We start from the raw sequence: 21093 nt of genomic DNA on the forward strand, positions 1-21093 counted from the left end.
GCCTGTCCAGACGTTGACATCGAGGTTTGAAATGTGGATGGATGGAACTGAGACGATTGAGCACGGCAATGGCCAAGAGGATAAGAAACCACATGTTCGGGTAAGCAAGAAGCACAGTTGTCGGTTCCCTTAAAGCACGCCCTGTTGTATGCATCATAAGAATTCATCCGAGATCGTGCTGCTGGACATAAACATCCCTCCATAACGTCGGCGCCTGTTTCTCCCATTGCCAGTCATTGCATTCCTTGGTGTAATGCATATGTCATACTCTGCCAACCGCATCCGTGGAGCTGGGGGTCATCTAGCAAAACCCTCGTGTAATGGCTGTCATCGTTGCTGTCACTCGGTACCAAACGCTGCCAATTCTCATCTAACGCAGCTCGTAGCCCCTGCCGCTTGGCACTGCCGAGCACCACCTATCAACAACCACCACCGCCCATTCTATCATAGGCACTAGATTGCGAACTTCCTCGTCCATTCTCTGGCGGTTGCTTCGTATCGAGCGCGGTCGGTCTTGTAGACATGAGCAATCTCTGGAACAAGTGGATCGTCGGGGTTAGGGTCGGTAAGCATAGAGCAGATGGATAGAAGGACTGATCAAATATTAGCACGTTGTTTTCGTATCGAGGAGGAGGCGATCGTGCAAACCTTTCGATATTGTCAGAGCCGGACTCCACTGGTCTCGAAGGATATCAAGGCAGATACTGCCGTTGGAGTTGATATTGGGATGGTAAATTCGAGTTGTGAAATTGACCTTCGGTGGCTTGAAGGGGTAGTCTGTGGGGAAATGGATGGCCAGGAAGAAGACACCGCCTTGAAATGGGCTATCACTCTGAAAAATTTGGTCAGTTCCGGAATCATCTTGAGCCAAACAGCTTTGATAACTTACGGGACCCATGATGGTTGCTTGCCAGTGAAACTGATTCATATGTCAGCCAGTGATTCAGGTGCAGGAGGTCGTGTCTGCGCGGTGACCTCGTCGGTTTCGACCGCTCTCCAGAACTGTATACTTACCAGATCATCGCCCATAGGACCGGCTGAGCATGAGGAGGGAGGATCACTATATTCCAACTTATCAGTATAGCTGTCCAAACAAGCCCGTATGATTTTACAAGGCCCGAATTTGCCGCTCGCAGCATCCAGAGAGCAGATAGGACTCACCGGCCAAGATCTGTGAGTTCCTTGTTGATTCGCTTCAGAGCCATGGCTGAAAATATGGGTTTTCTGAGTAGGGAGGGAGGATTTTGAGGCCGAAGGTGGTTGATATCGAGCGGAACGTGGGGCTATTATCTGAGTCAACTCTAAAGTGGTTGGTAATGGGCTGATAGAATAAAGGATAGCGGACGAACCTGAGGAATGTGCGAAGGAGAGATTTAAGAATTAGAGGTGACGATGAGGGTGTCCCAGGAGAGGAGACGGTATTGTCAACGAGGTTTGATCGGTTTGGTGAAGTTGGTTGTTATGCAGTCAGTGGTGAAAGGGAAGAGAGATCGACTTTCAGCCGACTGGATCGCAGTTTAAACTGAAAGAAGGGCGTTCACGCTTGGCGGGTCGCAGAAGGTGCTGGACGCAGTAATGGCGGCACCCAGCGGGCAGGCAGAGCGAGGGAGCGAGGGGCGCATCTCTGACTACAAGCGACGCCGGACGCTGAACCTCAGGCAAGGCGGGTGGGCGTGGGCGGTGCGTGGGTGGCTTGGGTGGGTGCCTTTGCCTGGATGCCGCCTTCGCCCAATGAAATCCACTTGGGCGTCAACTTTTTCCTGGCTTCGCCACCGCAGCGAGGCCATATTTCCTGTCATCTGTTGTCATTAGATTTCTTTCTGACAAAGCATTGCCTGCGACAACGCGGAACCCATCAACAAATATTCGACCAGACGTTGGCTCAGAAACAGTACAAGGTAACAATAATAATAATTGTTCATTCCGTCTCTCCGACCTTCTGAGTCAGGAACACTACTGGCTTACTGGAGCAAAACCTCACGTGGCCACCATGACGATGATGCCATCGACGTATCTATCGTATGCGAAGTTGAACATTTTGAGAACAATGTTTGCCGGAGACTAACATTCATTTTCATGCTGCAATCGCTTATTTACTGTTTCTCCCTGCAGCCGCCTGCTGGAGACCAGGTATAGCTGTTGGAGGTTGAATATATACCTCTAAATGGTCAATATCAGTGTTCGCCGACATATACCGCAGATGTTCAAGTCATGTACTGTTCGTGGGCATGGTATCCACAACTATGTTGAAGTCTGCAATTCGGTATCGTGCTTGTTAGACACTGGAAGACAGCTCTCTGGCTTCATCGAGGATGGGGTTGATCAATGCACTGGCGATGACTTGTTGCCACTGGACCGCAAGATGGGGATGCCAATCGTGATCGCAGAAGACATGCTGAGTGTGGGATAGGTGTGGGATTGAGACTCGATGGTTGAGCTGTCGAATAGACGAGTCGCTTTACCCTTAGCAGAATGCCTGCAGCCCAGTAATAGCACGGCCCAGGATCAAGGCGTGTATATCACTCTGCCCTTCATATGTCTGCGTCACAAACAGATTCGCAACGTGACGCCCAATGTGGTACTCGTCGCTGACGGCGTTTCCACCAAATATCTCCTGGAGATGTCTGGCATTCACCAACGCTCGATCACAGTTCTGTCTCTTGATCATCGAAATCATTTCTGGAAGAGCTTTGCCCACATCCTTGAGACGGCCGACTTGATATGCAGCGGCAAGCCCAAAAGCCGCATCTGTGGCAGCATCGGCCAGCTTCTTCTGAACGAGCTGATACTTGGCAATGGGGTTGTTCTTGAATTGCTTCCTTTCTAGGGCATATTCTCTGGCCCGGCTGATGCAGTCTTCGAGGGCACCGATGGTTCCCCAAGCGATGCCATACCGTGCCGAGTTGAGGCAATTGAACGGACCTCTGAGACCTTCAACATCGGGGAACATATTTTCCTTGGGGACGGGGCAATCGTCGAGCTGGATCATGCCCGTTATCGATGCGCGAAGTCCGTTTTTGTCCTTTATGGGTGGTGTCTCGAGTGTTCCTGGAGGACACTTCTCTCTCTCGACCAAAAACCCTCTGATCTTGCCTGTTTCTTGCAATTTCGCCCACACAAGCAGTACATCCGCGATTGGCGAGTTCGTGATCCAGGTCTTTGCGCCCGAGAGCGAGAAGTATCCTTCCTTGGACGGATGTGGCTTCGCAGTTGTCTCCATAGAACCTGGGTCGGAGCCATGATTGGGCTCCGTCAGACCGAAACAGCCAACCAGTTGGCCTCTGGCCAGCTTCTCCAAGAATTTGTCTTTTTGTTCTTGTGATCCAAACTCATCTATAGGTCCCATAACTAAGGAGCTTTGGACAGACATGCCTGACCGATAACCCGAGTCAACTCTTTCCACTTCCCGCGTTATCAGCCCAGCAGCTACATTGCTCACGCCTGCACATCCGTGACCTTTTATTGTGGCACCCAGGAGACCTAGCTCGCCCATCTCTTGTAAGATTGTCTTGTCGTAATCCTCCTTGCGGTAGGCTTCCAGAACCCTGGGTAGCAGGCGCTCCTGGCAGTACGAGTGTGCCGTTTCTTGGATCGCTTGTTCTTCCTCGGTGAGAAAGTTTGACAGGTTGAGAGGGTCCTCCCATTTGAAAGCTGTAACTGAGGAAGCATGCCGGCGAGGGGCGGGATTCGCTGTCGGTGACAAGCGCGCCCGCGCAGCTCGACGAAGGAGGGATCGTGACATCATGAGGAGTGAGTCCACAGGAGCGAGTGCAAGAGGAGAGAGAGAGACGAAGGAAAGGATAGTCTCAAATTTGAAAGAGAAATGGCGAAAATTATAGGCGTGGAGATCAGCGAGGTGATTCAATATGTGCTATACACTACCAAATTGCCGAGGCGATTTGTCAATGTACCTGCGACTCAAGTGCTAAGGAATTAGAGAATCTCCGAAACAGAGGCGTTCACATCGCCACTTGAAAGACACGAGGGTTCGCAAGAGTTTGCGGAGACGTCTTTCTGAGACTCGACGGATTGCCGGACTGACAAAAGTCTATAGCTCATCTCAGAGACAAGGGTCTCTTTCTTAGAATTATACAAGACCAATGCTGGTGATGCTGCACTACACAGTCTCAAAGTCGGCAGTAGTACTCAATTGGTCGCAGCTGCGGAGGAGCTTCTGGAGTACGCATGCAGTCATATACGTCATTCACTTAGGCCCATCCTACAGGCGCGAAACGCGGTTCTGCGGGTCACTTTACGCGCATTTTCGTCCTGCGGCTTCTTGTCATGCGATTCACTTCCAACGTTCACTCAACCGATCTGTAAGAAGCACAGCGTCCTCTCACCATGGGGATTAAACGTATGTGACATTGCTCAGCTAGTTGTCAGGCCTCAACAAGCTCACTGTCAGCAGAACTCTACCATGTCATCGCCGAAGAGGCGCCTGATGCCATCAAGACTGGTGAGATCAAGAACCACTTTGGGAGGAAGGTTGCAATAGTAAGTGACTGCTGTCCATCGCGGGTACTCTTACTGACATTGATGTGCTAGGACGCGTAGGCTTTGTGCAACTCACCGAATCGGCGAAACAGACGACTGACTTGCACAGGTCGATGAGCATCTACAGCTTCCTGATAGCGGTCCGCTCAGATGGCCAACAGCTCATGTCTGATACGGGTGAAACCACGTCTCATCTTATGGGCATGTTCTACCGCACTTTGCGCATGGTCGACAATGGCATTAAACCACTCTACGTTTTCGACGGCGCTCCCCCCAAGCTTAAATCTGGCGAATTGGCGAAGCGCTTTGCTCGGAAGAACGAGGCGAGCGATCAGCATGAAGAGGCAAAAGAGACGGGCACCGCTGAAGAGGTTGAGAAATTCTCACGGCGCACAGTCAGAGTCACGAGAGAGCATAACGAAGAGTGTCGACGGTTGCTGAAGTTGATGGGCATTCCGTATATTGTGGCTCCCACCGAGGCGGAGGCTCAGTGTGCAGTTCTAGCGCGCGCTGGGAAGGTGTATGCAGCAGCGTCTGAAGACATGGACACTTTGACGTTCAACTCACCAATCTTGCTCCGCCACCTGACATTCAGTGAACAGCGCAAGGAACCCATTCAAGAGATACATCTCGATAAGACCTTGGAGGGACTTGGTATGGACAGAAATCAGGTATAACTCTCCCAGAGTGCCAACCAGTTGTAACCAACTGACTCGTCCAGTTTATCGACCTATGTATACTTTTGGGGTGCGACTATCTCGACCCAATCCCCAAAGTCGGCCCCAATACTGCGTTGAAGCTCATCCGGGAGCACGGTTCTTTGGAGGGAGTTGTTGATTTCATTGAGAACGACACCAAAAAGAGATATACAATTCCGGAAGACTGGCCGTACAAGGAGGCGAGAGAACTGTTTCTACACCCAGACGTGCGATCTGCCGACGATCCGGAATGCGACTTCAAGTGGGAAGCTCCTGATGTCGAGGGTCTCGTGCAATTCCTGGTTCACGAGAAGGGGTTCAACGAGGACCGTGTCCGAAGTGCGGCGCAGAAATTACAGAAAAACGTCAAAACAGCCCAACAGTCGCGACTCGAGGGGTTTTTCAAGGCTGTCCCCAAGACGGAGGAGGAGAAAAAGAGCCTGAAACGCAAACATGACGAGAAGATTGCGGAAGCAAAGAAGAAAAAGAAGGAAGAGGCCAAGACCAAGAAAGAGACAAAGTCCAAGGCACATCTGTCGACCTGAAAAGAGGGAGCGAGGCACAAGCGCAGGTGTTTATTTGGGCAGATGGCATGCATTTTATGACGCATGAGGTTCATGGGCGATGGCAGGCTTCAAAACTACTGTGTACAATACAGTCCTACAAGTAATAGGCACACAGCATGGCGTTCTGGAGGGTGCAGGCAGGCAGGCACCGCAGGGTAGGCCATTGTTGCTCACGCCACGTACAAGAATGTCGCGCTGGGCACAGATGACAGGAAAGGTTGAGATAGGATTGGCTCTAACCTGTCCGGGAACATCTCACATGATCCGGCAGATCAGATCCCCTCATTCCCAATGGCTGAGCTTGATTCATCCTGCCCTCCAGTCTCTCGAGTTATCAACAGGCGCAAACGAACATTGTCATCAACTGCACTTCCATGTCACAATTCAGTTTGACATTAGATGGAACGAGCACAGTCTCCACTTTGAGAAACTGAATTCACGTGTCCGCGATAGATTAATGCCCCCCTGAACCTGAGCGCGTTTTCAATAACAGCGAGAGTTCATATCGGATTGACAGATCTAGACTACAAGGAGCAGCATTAAGGGTCGACATTGACAGACACAACAGCTCGACAGCGCCTTGACAAGTCTCCATCCCTGAACGTCAACAAAGAAACCCTATCTGACACGGGTGAGTCCATGGTAGATGGTCATGGGTGAATTAGGCAACAAAACTTAGATGCAGGCTACAGGGTGTGGCGTGAAGTGGAGAAGAAGAGAAGTGAAGGGAAAGTGAAAGTGAAAGTGAAGGAGAGCTTGACAATGATGGGAAAAGAGAAGAGAAAATGACCAGATCAAGGATGGGGATGATGGTGGGAGGTAGCTTGGAGCCAGGTTTCTTGGTGTCTGCCGCGCGTGATCTGACCTTGTGTTGTTGATCCGCTTGCCGGGGTGGGAGAGTTTCGTGTCTTTCGATTTCCTCCTGGCGGGAGGGAAAATGCGAGGGAAAATGGATGATAATAATTCTGGCCGCCCAGGATTTTTGAGTTCCGCTGGCAGAACAATATGATTGGCTGAAGACCATCACAGCTCGCGGGATCAACCACACGTCACATGCAAGGTATAAAGTATCCGTTGTCTCCCCCGCCTCGCGCGCTCGCAGCAGCCCATTGCCCATTCTCATCTCTCATCTCTCATCTTTCCTTCCCCGTCTACTCAACCCAAAGCTCGCCTACCGTTCTCTCTCACGTCCAATTGACACCATTTCCATTCTCTCTATCCATCAATTTTTCATCCCAAACTCACCTTACCCGTCACAATGGTTGCACCCGGACCCAAGAAAGTCGCCCCCGGTCTCAAAGACTCAAAGGACAAGAAGCCTGCTGCCGCACCCGCTCATGCCTCATACAAAGGTACGTTTCTCAGCCGTCGCGTGGTCGCATCGCGTCGGACTCAGTCCTGTCGTTGTCGCGTGTCAATGCTGACTCTGTATCAGATATGATCAAGGAAGCCATCCTGAACGTAAGTGCACTATATCTTGCGACAACCTCGATGCCCTCGGAAGATCGCCTATCTTTGTCACCAGCATGAAGCATAGGAGGGCACAAGAGATTCGTCGCGATTGTCTATAACTTTTTTACTATTTGGCTGTGATACTGACGCGTTTGGACATGCAGCTTAAGGAACGCAATGGTAGCAGGTGAGTCTCTCGTCTATACCTCATCGTCGCCGGGCTTTCCGGACACTAGACCAGCTGCTGACTCTGATCCCAGCCGACAAGCCATCAAGAAGTATGTCAAGGCAAACAACAATATCACCGTCACCTCCGAGACGCAGTTCGATTCTCTTTTCAACAAGGCATTGAAGACTGGTGTCGAGAAGGGTGATTTCCAACAGCCCAAGGGTATAGTCTTGTCTTGACATGGTCCTGATGTTTTCATACTGAGTTGCTGTGATTAGGTCCCTCGGGTCCAGTGAAGCTGGCAAAGAAGGAAGCCAAGCCTGCTGAGAAGAAGGCTGTCAAGGTTCGTCGCACTGTGCTCATTGTCGGCCCTAGTGTCCTAACCCTTGTGAAGAAGGAGAAGGCCCCCAAGGAAGCCAAAGAGGCCAAAGAGGCCAAACCCAAGGCTCCCAAGACCAAGACTGTCGCCAAACCCAAGACTGCCGCCACCAAAGCAAAGAAAGCAGCTGCTCCGAAGAAGGCCGCCACCGCCGCTAAGCCCAAGGCCAACACTGCTACTAAGAGAGCACCCAAGACAAAGACAAAGGCCGAAGCACCGGTATGATCAGTGTCGCGATTCAACGGGATGTATTACTGACTTGTCGTCCAGGCACCTGCTGTTACCGATGCTCCCCCCCCAGTCTTGAAGAAGACCAAGTCAGGACGAGTGACCAAGCAAAAGGCCACCACAGGGACCAAGAAGGCCGCCCCGAAGAAGGCCGCAACAACGAAGAAAGGCGCCGCACCCAAGGCTTCAGCGGCAGCGGCCTAAAGGTCACAGCTCGAACCGAACCTCGACGAGAAGCTCCCGGCTTTTCGATCATGTTGCTGTTATGACCTGACATGTGCTGCTTGTTCTTTTTTTGTATCATGTATTTGGAATCATGTTGAAGGGGTGAGGGAAGCGAGCGGCTTGCAAGGGTGGATGGGCGTCAAGCGAGCGAGAACGGTCGCCGGTACCAGTCATCGTCATCTTTCAGTCTCTCGCGTCATGAAGATTCTTCGTCGGCTCTTTACGCCTGTACTGGGTATATGTTACTGGGTGTCGATTTTGGGTTGACGTGTTTAAGAGGAATGCTTGTGTTTTCGGCGTTGGGGTATTTTGCGGACTGGACAATGGGAACTGATACGGGCAGTGTGGTTTGAGACACTACAGCAAGACAAATGATACGGGAGAGCGCGTGTGAGGGAAAGCTCACTTGTTGCGCTCTGCTGACTTGTCGGCGGCGTGGATAAGGAGAGCTGTCGCTCTGCAGATATCTGATACACAAATCAAAACCCGCCTTAAAACTTCAAATGGTTTCTGCTTCCCATGTAGCAACGACCTTGTCCAAAGTGTATGTAGTAGCAGATGGCTTGCAGGGGACCTCTAGCCCCATCCGAGGTGGCTGATACTTCTTGTTGAGGAGGGGAAGCTACAGTAGATACTGATGTTCACATGTCCAGGAAGTTTTTCGAGGTGCATTTGGCAGACAAGTCGCCAGCCCTATTGTTCTGGTGTTGCTTACTCTCCTTTGACGCGGTTTGGCAGGATCCTGTTGGTAAAGGGCTTCCTGGGCCTCTCGAGTAGGGGCAGGCAAGAGTCGGTTGTGAGTTCTCAACATGTGCTATCGAAGCCGACCTCTGACTCTCCTTTCGACCAAAGTTTTTCTTTATATCCTTGCGTCGCGAGAGGGACGAGATATGCTGTGGACATGTTGTCCCTCTAAATGCCCTCGGAGTCACCGCTCCACCCAGCGCAGTTTCAAGTCCCGATTCCTCGCCATCTGCAGCGTCAACTTGGGCTGGCTGTCTCTCATGACGGCCTCGAAGCGGGCGCGGATCTCGTCCGGGGTCTCGTCGTCGTGGACCTTGACAGCCTCGCAGCGGTACCTGGCGAAGATGGTCATGAAGACGCTGACAAACTCGACCTGCGACATCTTCTGGCCCGGGCACGACCGCGGGCCCGCCGACCACGGCAGGAACGTCCCCTTGGGCATCGACCGGATGTTCTGCCCGATCGTGTACGCCGCGCTGGTGCGTGAGGGGGCTTCGTCGGGCGAGACGAGCCACCGCGACGGCCGGAACGTCGTGGCGTCGTCGCCCCAGGTGCGTGGGTCGAGGTGCAGGGATACTGTGTTGATGTAGACGATGGTCTTGGTGGGGATGTAGTACGATCGGCCCGAGGGTGTCGTTATCGAGACGTCGTGCGTCGAGTTCGTCTGTTTCGCGCTGTGGACTTATCGTTAGTACGGGATATGTTCCGGCTCTCTCTGCCCTCTTCTTCTCGAAAGGTAACAAGGGAGGCCAGCTTCAGGGGATTGGCGCTCGATAAATAGTGTCGTGGACGATCTTGAGGGACAGATACTCACATGTGTGTCAAGGGTGGGAAGAATCGCATCGTTTCCAACTGTTCGAAGTGACCGGAGAAGACACGGTTAGCAATCTTTCCTTGAATCACATGTGCTCTTCCCCGAGCGGCTGGAGGAGATCGATGAAGACGGATCTTGGTTCTCCATGCGCCTCGAGAGGGGCATGAGGGCTTACCATAAGCGCCAAACACCGTGGCAGACGAGGATAGACCTCCGTGTACTCGAGACTCTCTGCGTCTGTGGCGGCCCCCACAACCACCTTGATCTCCTCATACAGCCAGTCCTGCCATTCCGGGTACGTGGCCAACAGGGCCAGCGCGTAGGCCATGGTGTTTGCCGTCGTGTCGAACCCAGCGCTCGTGAAGATGAAGAGGTTCCCCAGGATCTCCGCCTCCGAGAGGCCCTGCGTGTTCTTCGAGTCCGCATCGCCTTGGGGCTTGGACGAGTCCGCGAGGCGAACCAGCATGCTCATAAGGTTACTCCGGGGCTCGGGGCTGTCGCGTTGCAGCTTTCGCTCGTTCTCCAGCATCTCCCTCGTGTGCACGGGGAACTCGTTCTTCGCGTGCCCGATGATCTGCCACGCCGGCGCGAATATGGGCAGCGTGAGCAGCTTGGCCGGCAGCACGGCGGCCTCAATGATGTTCTCCACCACAGTCCTGGTCGCCTCCATGTACGTCGTCCGGTAACCCTTGGGGCGGCTCGACTTCCCCTCCTTCCACGGCTGGGAGATGCCGAATCCCGCGACGCCCAGCACATTGATGGCGATCTGCTTCATGCCGCGCATCGTGTCGTCGGTCACGCCCTTGAGATCGTCGACGTACGACGCCAGCATCTCGCGTGTCTGTCGACACGACTCCCCGAAGACGAGCCCGCTGATCTTCTCGTTGATGTTCGGGGCGATGAGTCGCCGCTGTCGCGCCCAGTTCTCGCCATCGCTGGTGATCAGGCTGGGGCCGAAGATGTTGAGGACGACGCCGCCAATGTCCGTGTTGGGGAAGTCCTTGATGCGCTTCAGCACCTCCGAGGCCAGTTCCGGATCCATCAGACTCAGCTCGTTGGAACCGGCCGTCACGAGGATCACCGCCGGCCCGCGTTTGTCGAAGACGGCCGTCTTGCTGCGGAACTCGAACCCGTACGTGGCCAGGTTGATCGGCTCGTACATCCAGTCGGGCAGGAACTTTTCGAACAACGGCCGCAGGGGCACCGACACGATCATCCATATCGGGTGGTAACTGTTGAGCGGGAAGACGATGATGGGGAGCCCCGTCTTGCGCGCCGACAGATAATTCTTGAAGAGATTCCAGAGCGTCGAGGCAACCCACAGCCCGTAGAGCGTGGCCAGGATCGAGATCCACGCCATCTCTTTTTGCCTTTGGCCACCTGGTCCTCCTTTTGTTTTGAGCCGAGAGCGGGATTCCCCAAAGTCCTCGCAGAGTTTCCTCACTGGTGGAAATGGGGGGTTTTCTGTGCGAGAATATTATCAGATAATATGTATGCTCTTTGTTAACCCCCCTCCTACCGAGTACTCCTCTTTCTAATCCGGGTTTGATTTGTTTGCCGTTGTGGGGACTGGATTATGGCATATATTATCGCGAGGGATATCGATGTTTGGTTAAAAAGATTGTCGAAGAGAATCCTTTTCTATATGCCTCCACCAACCATGACAGTTGTATGGAGTACGGAGTACAGAGTGAACTCCAGGTGTGTACGGGGTAAGAGGAGGGAAAGCTGGTGGTAGGCACATACAGATTCTCAGATCCAGGTCGTTCGTATATTGATATCAGACATCTGTTGAATTTATATCGGGAAATGTTTCCTGGAACGAATCCTCGCTGGACGCCTGACAAAGGGTGAAGGGGGGGCGGAATGCCAATGTGTACCAAGTACGACTTCTTAGGCACCCAGAGTACCTATGAATATACCCAAGGAGAGTAGTACCTTGTAGTTGGTTTAGGATCTGGTACGAGGGTCAGACGGGTCGAGGGTGAAGTCTCTATTGGCCCACCATCAGCATTCCTACAGACGAGTCCCCCAGTCCCCCAGTACCTCGTGCTCAGACTATTCCGCAATTCGCTTCGCGAGAATCCTTCGCTGGGTGTCTTCCGAGTGGTCTGAGAAAAGATGACATGTCTAACCAGGTACCTACCGAGTACATCTCGTGGGTTGAAGATGTCTTCCTCAAGGCTTCAGGATTCGGCCGGGCAAAGAAATGGCTACGTCCTTACAAGCAATGAATGAATGCGACAGACTGGCGGTCACAAGGGTATATTCGTTCAGTGAACCTCGCTATGCATTGAAGTCATTACAATTTCCCCCTAAGCCGTGCATTGACCGGCAGGACGAACAAGTCTATCCAGCTTTACCCCATTGCCTCAGCATCATCTTGACAAGGCAATGTCGTCAATCCGTAGAATCATCTTGACCGTCTCGGCTGCCAACTCAATGGCACTCGTACTGACAAGCAGGGGTTGAAGCACTTTTTCCTCTGCGATGTTCGTCTTCACGCCGCCACTTCTGATGCTGACCCCGGCGTTCCGTTCTCCCATATCATGTCGGTGGCGCAGGTCCGTAACCACCTTGATGCTGTTGAGACCTGCGTTCTCGGCCAAAGTGGTCGGAATCACCTCCATTGCATCGGCAAAGGCTTTCCAGCATATTGACTCCGTGCCGGTCAACTCCCGCGCCTTCTTGGCCAGTTGATGGGCAATTTCGATTTCAGGCGCACCACCACCGGCGATCAGAGCCTTCTTCTTCACCAAACACCGAATGACACACAGAGCGTCGTGGATGGAGCGTTCAGCCTCGTCGAGTACTAGTGTGTTGGCACCACGAGCGACGATTGATACCGTTTGATGTTGTGGCGAACCCGTCCGGATACCCGTGACCTTGACGTACCGCGCTCCCGACGACTGGACTTCCTCCACCAGATCGGCACTACCCAGTTTGTCCTCCGTAAAGGTATCGATGTTGGCGATGGGTTTGCAGCCCGTGCTCTTGCACAAGAACTCCACTTCGTCCCGTTCGATGTCCTTGATAGCCATAATCTTCAGGCGCGACAGGAAGTGTAGAGATAGGTCGTTGACGGCGTCTCGCAGGATGGATTTCTGGATAAAGAGCACGTTGCATTTGGCCTTTTGGATTTTCTTGACCATGTTAAGCAGATACGTCCTCTCCTCCTTCAAGATTTTGTCCATCTGCCTGTAGTCGTTGACCACAATCTGATTCTCCATGTCCGGCTTCGGAGGGCTCAGCTGGAACTGGATCAGGGCGATCTTTGCTTTCTCTATCCTGGTGGGACCACCACTGCTCTTGATGACCGGCTGGTTGAGGACGAGTCCATCAATCATTTCCGAGTCTTCAATGGTGCCACCCACCTTTTTGATGATGCGAATGTTCCGGAGATCGACGTTCTCAGCGGTTTTCGGGTCGATCGTCTTTAGCACGGCATCGACTGCCATGGGGCCAAGCAACCCAGAATGCTGCGACACAATTTTCGAAGAGAGGGATGTGGAGGCAGCTTGGAGCAGTGTGGTTCGGTCGGAGAGCGAGATGGGTTGCGACATGTCCTGCAGAATTCTGACGGCGGCTTTAGAGGCCCTCTGGAACGATTCTGAAATGATGGTGGGATGAATGCCTTTGGCAAGTAATCGATCCGCCGCACCGAGGAGACTGCCTGCGATGACGACCACCGACGTTGTACCATCGCCTGCCTCGACGTCCTGCGCGTTACTCAGGTCCACCAGCATCTTCGCCGCAGGATGCATAACGCTCATGCTCTTCAACATGGTACTTCCATCGTTCGTAATGAGGTTCTCTCCTTTGCCCGACTGTATCATCTTGTCCATGCCTCGAGGGCCAAGGGATGTTCTGATGGCATCTGCGACGGCTCGGGCAGCCATGATATTTGCCGTCCGAACAGCCATCGGCTTCTCCTTGTCCTGGAAAAAGCGTTAGTGGTTCTCTCGTTTATAATCGTCTGCGCTCTGAACGAACCTTGAAGGCCGCATTTCCCACGTTACCCTGAATTCCCAACGCTGCAGCCATGATGAATACTTAGACACAAGTTAGCTTGACTGCACGGCTCTGAGCTAATGTCACAACAGCCTCGTTGTAGAGAGTTCGGTCATTGAACACATAGAATCAGGCGACATGAAATTTCACGAAAGTTGGGGAATGAAGCGGGCCACAATTGCAGTTCTGTGGCTTACATAAGGTGATTCAGGCACCGCGCTGGCTGCGCGGACTGCGAGGTACGGAGTCCTGCATCATTCGCTTTGCTCTCTCATGCTCTTGTCAACACTCCCACCATCCACTTCATTTCCATACTCTTGTCGCAATCTCCCCCATCAGTCTCACAAGTCTTGCTCCATCAGCCGGTGCTTAGTTCGCTCTCCTAATCTAGACTCTTATCCTCCACATACCCTCTCAAGATGCCCAGTGCAACCGGCCAGAACTGGGAGAAATACCAGAAGACCTTCGCCGATGAGGATGTGCCAGAAAAGAAGATCACACCTTTGACAGAAGAGTATGTTTCGAGTCAGCAGAGTAACTGTAACTTTCCGTACTGACCTTCAACAGAGATATTCAAGTGTTGAGAACGTACGGAGCCGCACCCTACGCTGCTGCTCTCAAGCAGATCGAAAAGCAAATCAAAGAGAAGCAACAAAGCATCAACGAGAAGATTGGCGTGAAGGTAGGGAAGTTGCATCGGTTCCGCGATCGCAAGCTGACACGTTGACAGGAGTCGGACACCGGTCTCGCGCCTCCTCACCTTTGGGATGTCGCCGCCGACCGCCAACGCATGCAAGAGGAGCAGCCACTTCAAGTCGCTCGATGTACGAAGATTATACAGGATGAGAAGGACAGCGAGAAGAGCAAATATGTCATCAACGTCAAGCAGATCGCAAAGTTTGTCGTCAATCTCGGAGAACGAGTCAGCCCTACAGATATCGAGGAGGGAATGCGCGTTGGTGTTGATCGCCAGAAATACTCCATCATGCTCCCCTTGCCGCCCAAGATTGATCCCAGCGTGACGATGATGACGGTGGAAGATAAGCCCGACGTCACATACGGAGACGTTGGTGGGTGCAAAGAACAAATCGAAAAGTTAAGAGAGGTCGTCGAAATGCCTTTATTATCTCCTGAACGGTTCGTCAAACTCGGAATTGATCCTCCCAAGGGTGCTCTGCTGTATGGGCCTCCTGGGACCGGGAAGACCTTGTGCGCGCGAGCAGTCGCCAACCGAACAGATGCTACATTCATTAGGGTGATCGGGTCCGAGTTAGTTCAGAAGTATGTCGGTGAAGGTGCGAGGATGGTTCGAGAACTCTTCGAGATGGCGCGGACGAAGAAGGCGTGTATCATCTTCTTCGACGAAATCGACGCCATTGGTGGTGCCCGGTTCGACGATGGTGCTGGCGGTGACAACGAAGTCCAACGGACCATGCTGGAACTTATTACGCAGCTTGATGGTTTCGATTCAAGAGGAAACATCAAAGTCATGTTTGCCACCAACCGGCCCTCGACGCTGGATCCTGCCCTCATGAGACCGGTAAGCCTAGGCCGCAAGGTCGCCTCATCTCTCATATCTCCGTGTACTGATGTCACTCTAACAGGGCCGTATTGACCGTAAGATTGAATTCTCCTTGCCTGACCTGGACGGCCGTGCTGGTATTCTTAGGATTCATGCGAAATCGGTGAGTAGCACCTTCTTCGATCTGTTGCGAAACGACGCTAACTTGCGATATTTAGATGTCCGTCGAGAGGGATATCCGTTGGGAGGTGAGTAACTTGTCCTTTCATCACACGTATATAGCTAACAGGTTTGCAGCTGATTGCAAGATTGTGCCCCAACTCGACGGGTGCCGAGCTGAGGTCGGTTGCCACCGAAGCCGGGATGTTTGCGTGAGTTTTCCCAGTCTCTCTCAGCATTGGGCAAGTAGGACAGACTAACACACGGTTACAGCATTCGTGACAGGAGAAAATTGACCTCCGAGTCCGACTTCCTCAAGGCGATCGACAAGGTAATCAAGGGAAATCTGAAGTTTGGAAGTACGGCGGCATATGCACAGTACAATTAAAAGGGGGTTTCTTGGACCATTTTCAGCGCGCATTTCATGGAGTTGATATAAGGCCAGCCCAGCAGACCTCGAGTCTGGGGCGTGTATCATAAATTGGGAGCTAGAGCTATCGCAGCAGGAGGGACTCGACAACCTCTGTTCGCTTCGAGACATGCGTATGAGATCAGGCCTACGGTTGTCTCCTATTCCCACATAATCTGTCCTGTATCGTCTGATTCATTGACGGTTTCCGGAGGTCACACGCAAAGATCTATGATGTAGCAGCGATATTTTGTAGAAGATCGACGGCTCGTTTTGAGGTGGAAAGGAAAGAAGTAGACAGCCCAACCACTGCCACATCAGAAATCAAATACAGTCGGGTTGGTATAGTTTCCCAGCTGGCTATCCACGGCCAACTTGATACCTATCGGCAACTAGTAGGAAGTCCTTATCGACACGAATGCCACTGGGGAGTCTCGATGAGGAAAATGGTCGGAGAACATTGTCCGGACGTCTTGGGAAACGACACCGCATTGAAACCTGATGATGGCAGCAGATGCCAGTCTCTATTTGCACCTTCGCTTCAAAAGGCGCCGATGCGGACATGCTCTTTCAACCGATCGACAAAGCTCGATTAACATCTATCAGTTTGGTCGAAGGCGGCCTTTTGGATCCATGCCACCTGTGCCCTGACTAAGTCTGCTAACTCTCAGGCTTCCGTATCGACAATATGACCCGAAAAGGAGTATGAGACGGTGTGTTCCCGGAGGATACCGGCTACGACAGGGATGTGAATGTAGGGCATATCGTTGTGGGAGAGAGGTATGTTGCATCGGATATGGTGGGAGCTGGAATTGGAGCCACGACGCAGGCGGAATATGTGTCGTGTGGTGGCCGACTGAGCCAGCGCAAACTCAAGTCGAAGACCCAGAAATGGACGGGCATTCGAAAAGGAACAATTCAACACCATCAGATCAAGGCTGCGACAAGTTCCCTACCTGGATGGCGACAGCAATAATCACCCCACCGCCACCACCAGCGCAGGAGCCGAAGTGCGAGTACGAGTAATGCACTTGAATTACCTCGCATCTGATTGGCCAGAATCTCCCTCGGGAACTAGACTGCGGTCTTTGCTTCAATCGAATGTTGTAGGTTTATCCCTCCTCTGAACCACGCCATCTCGTTCTCATCTCCATCATCCCCAATCTCTTGTCAAAGCTCAAGCCTTGAATGACTTGTGCCTGCCCAAGATGAGCTGTCTCAAGATTTTGCGGAGCTTAGGGCCCGGCAACAAGGTACGTGCGAGCTTCAACTTGGGCCGGAACCAAACCTGATCGTGTGTGCAGTTCTCGACGAGCTTGAGACAAACCAGCAGACGTCAATTTTCCTCCACGAGACCTGCCGGTATGTTCGGAAACGATGAGTGTGGTGTCTATCAGAAACTAAGACTTGTCATATAGCCCGGGTCATCGCTTCCCAACCTCTGCGAGCGAAAGAAGCCGAATCTTTTCCATATGGCACCTATCCGATCATAGAGTCCGTCGACTTTTGCGAAAGAACTTGGACACAAAACTGACACTTTGTCGTAGTCACGAGTACGATGCCGTGGTCGTCGGTGCAGGTGGCGCAGGTCTACGGGCAGCATTCGGTATAGTGTTTCTGGCCTATTTTCTGCTTCCCTTCTATTGACGGTGGCGAAAGGTCTTGCCGAAGCTGGTTTCAACACTGCATGTATTTCGAAGTTGTTCCCCACGAGAAGTCATACAGTGGCGGCGCAGGGCGGTATCAATGCCGCTCTGGGAAAGTTAGTATGACACTTTTCGCACAAGGCTCTGTTACTGACGGATGTGCAGCATGCATGAGGATGACTGGAGATGGGTAAGTCTCGACCGCTGCAAGCGCCACAGTCTCAACTGGAGCTCCGCTGTTGCGAAAGCTCTCTATGCGACGTGATACATGAACGAGCTAACTAATTGATCCCTCGCCTACAGCACATGTACGATACGGTAAGCATCCAAACTCCTCATGCGCGGCTCCTCATGCGCGGCTCCTCATGCTAATCGTATCGTAGGTGAAAGGTTCGGACTGGCTCGGTGACCAGGACGCAATCCATTATATGACCCGCGAAGCCCCGCGATCCGTAATCGAGCTCGAAGGCTATGGCTGCCCGTTCTCTCGAACCGAAGATGGCCGGATATATCAACGTGCTTTCGGTGGACAATCACAAAAATTTGGCAAAGGCGGTCAGGCATATAGATGTTGTGCCGCGGCCGATCGAACCGGTCATGCTTTGCTGCACACACTTTACGGTCAATCTCTTAACTACAACACCAACTACTTCATTGAATTCTTCGCATTGGACCTACTTATGGAGGATGGAGTCTGCAAAGGCGTCATTGCATACAACCAGGAAGACGGCACTCTCCACCGATTCAAAGCGCAAAACACTGTCTTGGCAACAGGTGGCTATGGTCGTGCATACTTCAGCTGCACCTCGGCGCACACGTGTACCGGCGATGGCATGGCAATGGTAGCTCGCGCCGGTCTGCCCAACCAGGATCTTGAATTCGTCCAGTTCCACCCGACCGGTATCTATGGAGCTGGCTGCTTGATCACCGAGGGATCTCGTGGTGAGGGTGGCTATTTGCTGAACTCTGAAGGTGAACGATTCATGGAACGTTACGCGCCTACTGCGAAGGATCTTGCGTCCCGAGACGTGGTGTCGCGATCCATGACGATGGAAATCCGCGAGGGTCGTGGTGTCGGACCGGAGAAGGACCACATCTATCTTCAGCTTAGCCATCTGCCTGCAGAGATTCTCCACGAGAGACTTCCCGGTATTTCGGAAACGGCCTCTATTTTCTCTGGTGTCGACGTCACGAAACAACCTATCCCTGTTCTACCCACGGTGCACTATAACATGGGCGGTATCCCGACCAAATACACAGGTGAAGTTCTCCGTCTCAACGACAAGGGCGAGGATGAAGTTGTTCCGGGACTGTTCGCCTGCGGTGAAGCCGCCTGTGTCTCGGTACATGGAGCGAATCGTTTGGGTGCCAACTCTCTGCTCGACTTGATTGTCTTTGGGCGGGCGGTCTCACACACCATCCGTGACAACTTCTCCCCAGGCCAGACACAGAAGGAGCTCGCCGCCGACGCTGGCGCGGACTCGATCAACGTCCTGGACAAGATCCGAAACTCCGATGGCCCTAAGAGCACGGCAGAAATTCGTGCTGCGATGCAGAAGACCATGCAGACCGATGTCAGCGTCTTCCGAACACAGGAGTCCTTGGACGAGGGTGTGAAGAAGATTACCGAGGTCGACCAGATGTTCGATAGCGTCGGTATTAAGGACAGAAGTATGATCTGGAACTCGGATCTCGTGGAGACGCTCGAGCTGAGGAATTTGTTGACTTGCGCGTAAGTACCGATTTGAGTCCTTGCGTGAAGCGAGATACTAACAGCAACATCTACAGAACGCAAACGGCAGCCGCGGCGGCCAACCGCAAGGAATCTCGTGGTGCTCATGCCCGTGAAGACTACCCTGATCGTGACGACGAGAACTGGATGAAGCACACCCTTTCGTGGCAGAAGTCGCCGCACGGCAAAGTCGAGTTGGGTTACCGGGCGGTCACCAGCCATACGCTTGACGAGAACGAGTGCAAGTCTGTGCCGCCTTTCAAGCGAACATATTAAGCAAAAAGGGCGCACATGCTCCGGGATGGTCAGAAAGGGGGTGTTTCTTGAAGAGCTTTGCGTTATGTCGATAGCATGGTCGTATACCACACTAAGCAAATCAATGTAAAAAGGTTACGTGACTTCATCGCATCGAAAAGGGATGAATGGATGTGCTCGAGTCTTCGAGGCTCATACTATCCCCCTTTTTTCAGCATTCTACTCTCCTATAACGTACTCGCATCCTGTCGATTTAACGAGTCAGTCAGTAATTGACGTGAGCACAACGGCTGGCTGGACATTTAAGACTCCAAGCAATAGTTACAGTGCATGTCCTCTTTGAATTATGTTGAGTAGACGGACCTCGACCCTGACCTCGACCAGGACTAGAGCTACAGGGCCAGGGCCAGTGCCAGGAAAAGAGAGGAGAACGCACTCAACTCACCTTCTTCGCCCATCCAGACCTCGTGCGTCTTTCCCGCAGGCACGTCGATGCGGGCGCCGACCCCGAACGTCTCCTTGGTCGGGTTCGCGTCGTCCGGGTACGTGATGGTCAGGGTTCCGCGGCGGATCAGGTGCGTGGTCAGGCCGAGGTGCTGGTGCGGAGGGTAGTGTGCGTAGCTGCCGGGCTCTTTTGCTTCAGTATTTTTTTCAGGATTAAGGATGACTATGTATGTAAGTGACGCGAGAGGTATCTACGGGTGTAGTACTCGTATGTGCTCGTACGTATGTAGGGAATCACACGAGTTGATATGCTGGGTTCGCAGGGTAGGGGACGGAAAGAGATGGTAGCGACAGAGGCCCGTGCATTCGAATCAGCAGTGCGATTTGGACCCTCCTTTTCCCCCTCCCGTTCTGCTCCAAAGATTCTTTTTGCGAAAGGTGAGAGAGGGGACGGGGTCACTACTCACGGACCATCAGTCCACGTGAAGACGTGGCGGAAGCCCCATTCGCGCACGGTCTTTTCGTCTTGCGAGCGGGAAGTTGTTCGTGCGGACATACTTGGGGACTGTGTCTGGAGAGGGTGGAATACTTGAGTGTTTCAGGGAGAGACAGGGAATGGCAATCTGCGTGTTGCTGAGGTGAGGGAGATGGTGACATGGATGTACTCGGTACATACATACATGTTGTGAGTTGTTCCATAAAGGTCGCTGAGCATGACCCAGTTATGTAGGTCACGTGGTTGCGAGCGAATGTTGACGTCTGCCAAGCTTTGTTCTATATTCGCCCTTTGCTCCATGTCTTAGTTTGATGATTCCTCAGAGCGCTGCGATTGCAATAGCAATGGCCTGGACCTCGCAGAGACACGCGCAATCTAGGAATGTCTCATACCTCCCTACCTCGTCACTCACCTTTTCGGTGGCCAGGCCAGACCGACCTTGGATGGAACACGTACTGTTGTCCCCCGGTCCCGGTCGACCCAGAGCGACGTGTTTCGCAACCAAGTTGCCATTATCTTGCGTCACTACTGACTGGGAAACACATGGCCAGAAAGACGATATGCAGAAGAAATGATACGGTTATCAGCACAACGTGGCTAGAATATTGGAATTGCATCATCTCCTCATTGCTGCGTCCATCCACAAG

General features: G+C 52.6%; 9 protein-coding genes across 9 annotated transcripts; 4 read left to right on the forward strand and 5 right to left on the reverse strand.

Moving 5' to 3' along the window:
* Window positions 1-453: 453 nt before the first annotated feature.
* Window positions 454-1205, reverse strand: AYO20_08353 (ubiquitin-conjugating enzyme E2-16 kDa; the record flags this gene model as incomplete). Its single annotated transcript, XM_022646631.1, has 5 exons — window positions 454-593; window positions 649-832; window positions 890-919; window positions 1015-1060; window positions 1162-1205. 5 exons carry the CDS (start codon window positions 1203-1205, stop codon window positions 454-456), a joined length of 444 nt encoding a protein of 147 aa, XP_022497362.1.
* A 1259-nt stretch (window positions 1206-2464) lies between these two features.
* AYO20_08354 (hypothetical protein) lies at window positions 2465-3742 on the reverse strand (the record flags this gene model as incomplete). The annotated part of the gene is made up of 1 exon (XM_022646632.1): window positions 2465-3742. One exon carries the CDS (start codon window positions 3740-3742, stop codon window positions 2465-2467), a length of 1278 nt encoding a protein of 425 aa, XP_022497363.1.
* A 602-nt stretch (window positions 3743-4344) lies between these two features.
* AYO20_08355 (flap endonuclease 1, variant) lies at window positions 4345-5740 on the forward strand (the record flags this gene model as incomplete). Its single annotated transcript, XM_022646633.1, has 4 exons — window positions 4345-4357; window positions 4412-4459; window positions 4549-5168; window positions 5219-5740. The coding sequence occupies 4 exons, from the start codon at window positions 4345-4347 to the stop codon at window positions 5738-5740; spliced, it is 1203 nt and encodes a 400-aa protein (XP_022497364.1).
* A 1279-nt stretch (window positions 5741-7019) lies between these two features.
* Window positions 7020-8193, forward strand: AYO20_08356 (hypothetical protein; the record flags this gene model as incomplete). Its single annotated transcript, XM_022646634.1, has 6 exons — window positions 7020-7113; window positions 7197-7222; window positions 7378-7400; window positions 7474-7604; window positions 7661-7980; window positions 8032-8193. The coding sequence occupies 6 exons, from the start codon at window positions 7020-7022 to the stop codon at window positions 8191-8193; spliced, it is 756 nt and encodes a 251-aa protein (XP_022497365.1).
* Window positions 8194-9142: 949 nt separating this feature from the next.
* Window positions 9143-11132, reverse strand: AYO20_08357 (hypothetical protein; the record flags this gene model as incomplete). The annotated part of the gene is made up of 3 exons (XM_022646635.1): window positions 9143-9632; window positions 9773-9846; window positions 9948-11132. The coding sequence occupies 3 exons, from the start codon at window positions 11130-11132 to the stop codon at window positions 9143-9145; spliced, it is 1749 nt and encodes a 582-aa protein (XP_022497366.1).
* A 1018-nt stretch (window positions 11133-12150) lies between these two features.
* Window positions 12151-13816, reverse strand: AYO20_08358 (T-complex protein 1 subunit delta; the record flags this gene model as incomplete). Its single annotated transcript, XM_022646636.1, has 2 exons — window positions 12151-13710; window positions 13766-13816. 2 exons carry the CDS (start codon window positions 13814-13816, stop codon window positions 12151-12153), a joined length of 1611 nt encoding a protein of 536 aa, XP_022497367.1.
* Window positions 13817-14202: 386 nt separating this feature from the next.
* AYO20_08359 (26S protease regulatory subunit 7) lies at window positions 14203-15852 on the forward strand (the record flags this gene model as incomplete). Its single annotated transcript, XM_022646637.1, has 7 exons — window positions 14203-14297; window positions 14351-14465; window positions 14514-15323; window positions 15388-15468; window positions 15524-15553; window positions 15603-15676; window positions 15738-15852. 7 exons carry the CDS (start codon window positions 14203-14205, stop codon window positions 15850-15852), a joined length of 1320 nt encoding a protein of 439 aa, XP_022497368.1.
* A 1229-nt stretch (window positions 15853-17081) lies between these two features.
* AYO20_08360 (succinate dehydrogenase [ubiquinone] flavoprotein subunit, mitochondrial) lies at window positions 17082-19527 on the forward strand (the record flags this gene model as incomplete). Its single annotated transcript, XM_022646638.1, has 9 exons — window positions 17082-17126; window positions 17178-17235; window positions 17292-17367; window positions 17421-17479; window positions 17533-17635; window positions 17685-17709; window positions 17823-17837; window positions 17903-19251; window positions 19308-19527. The coding sequence occupies 9 exons, from the start codon at window positions 17082-17084 to the stop codon at window positions 19525-19527; spliced, it is 1950 nt and encodes a 649-aa protein (XP_022497369.1).
* A 300-nt stretch (window positions 19528-19827) lies between these two features.
* AYO20_08361 (hypothetical protein) lies at window positions 19828-20506 on the reverse strand (the record flags this gene model as incomplete). Its single annotated transcript, XM_022646639.1, has 3 exons — window positions 19828-19898; window positions 19952-20173; window positions 20422-20506. 3 exons carry the CDS (start codon window positions 20504-20506, stop codon window positions 19828-19830), a joined length of 378 nt encoding a protein of 125 aa, XP_022497370.1.
* Between the last annotated feature and the right edge of the window lie 587 nt (window positions 20507-21093).

The sequence above is a fragment of the Fonsecaea nubica genome (assembly GCF_001646965.1).
Source record: "Fonsecaea nubica strain CBS 269.64 chromosome Unknown Scaff65, whole genome shotgun sequence".
Classification (NCBI taxonomy): domain Eukaryota; kingdom Fungi; phylum Ascomycota; class Eurotiomycetes; order Chaetothyriales; family Herpotrichiellaceae; genus Fonsecaea; species Fonsecaea nubica.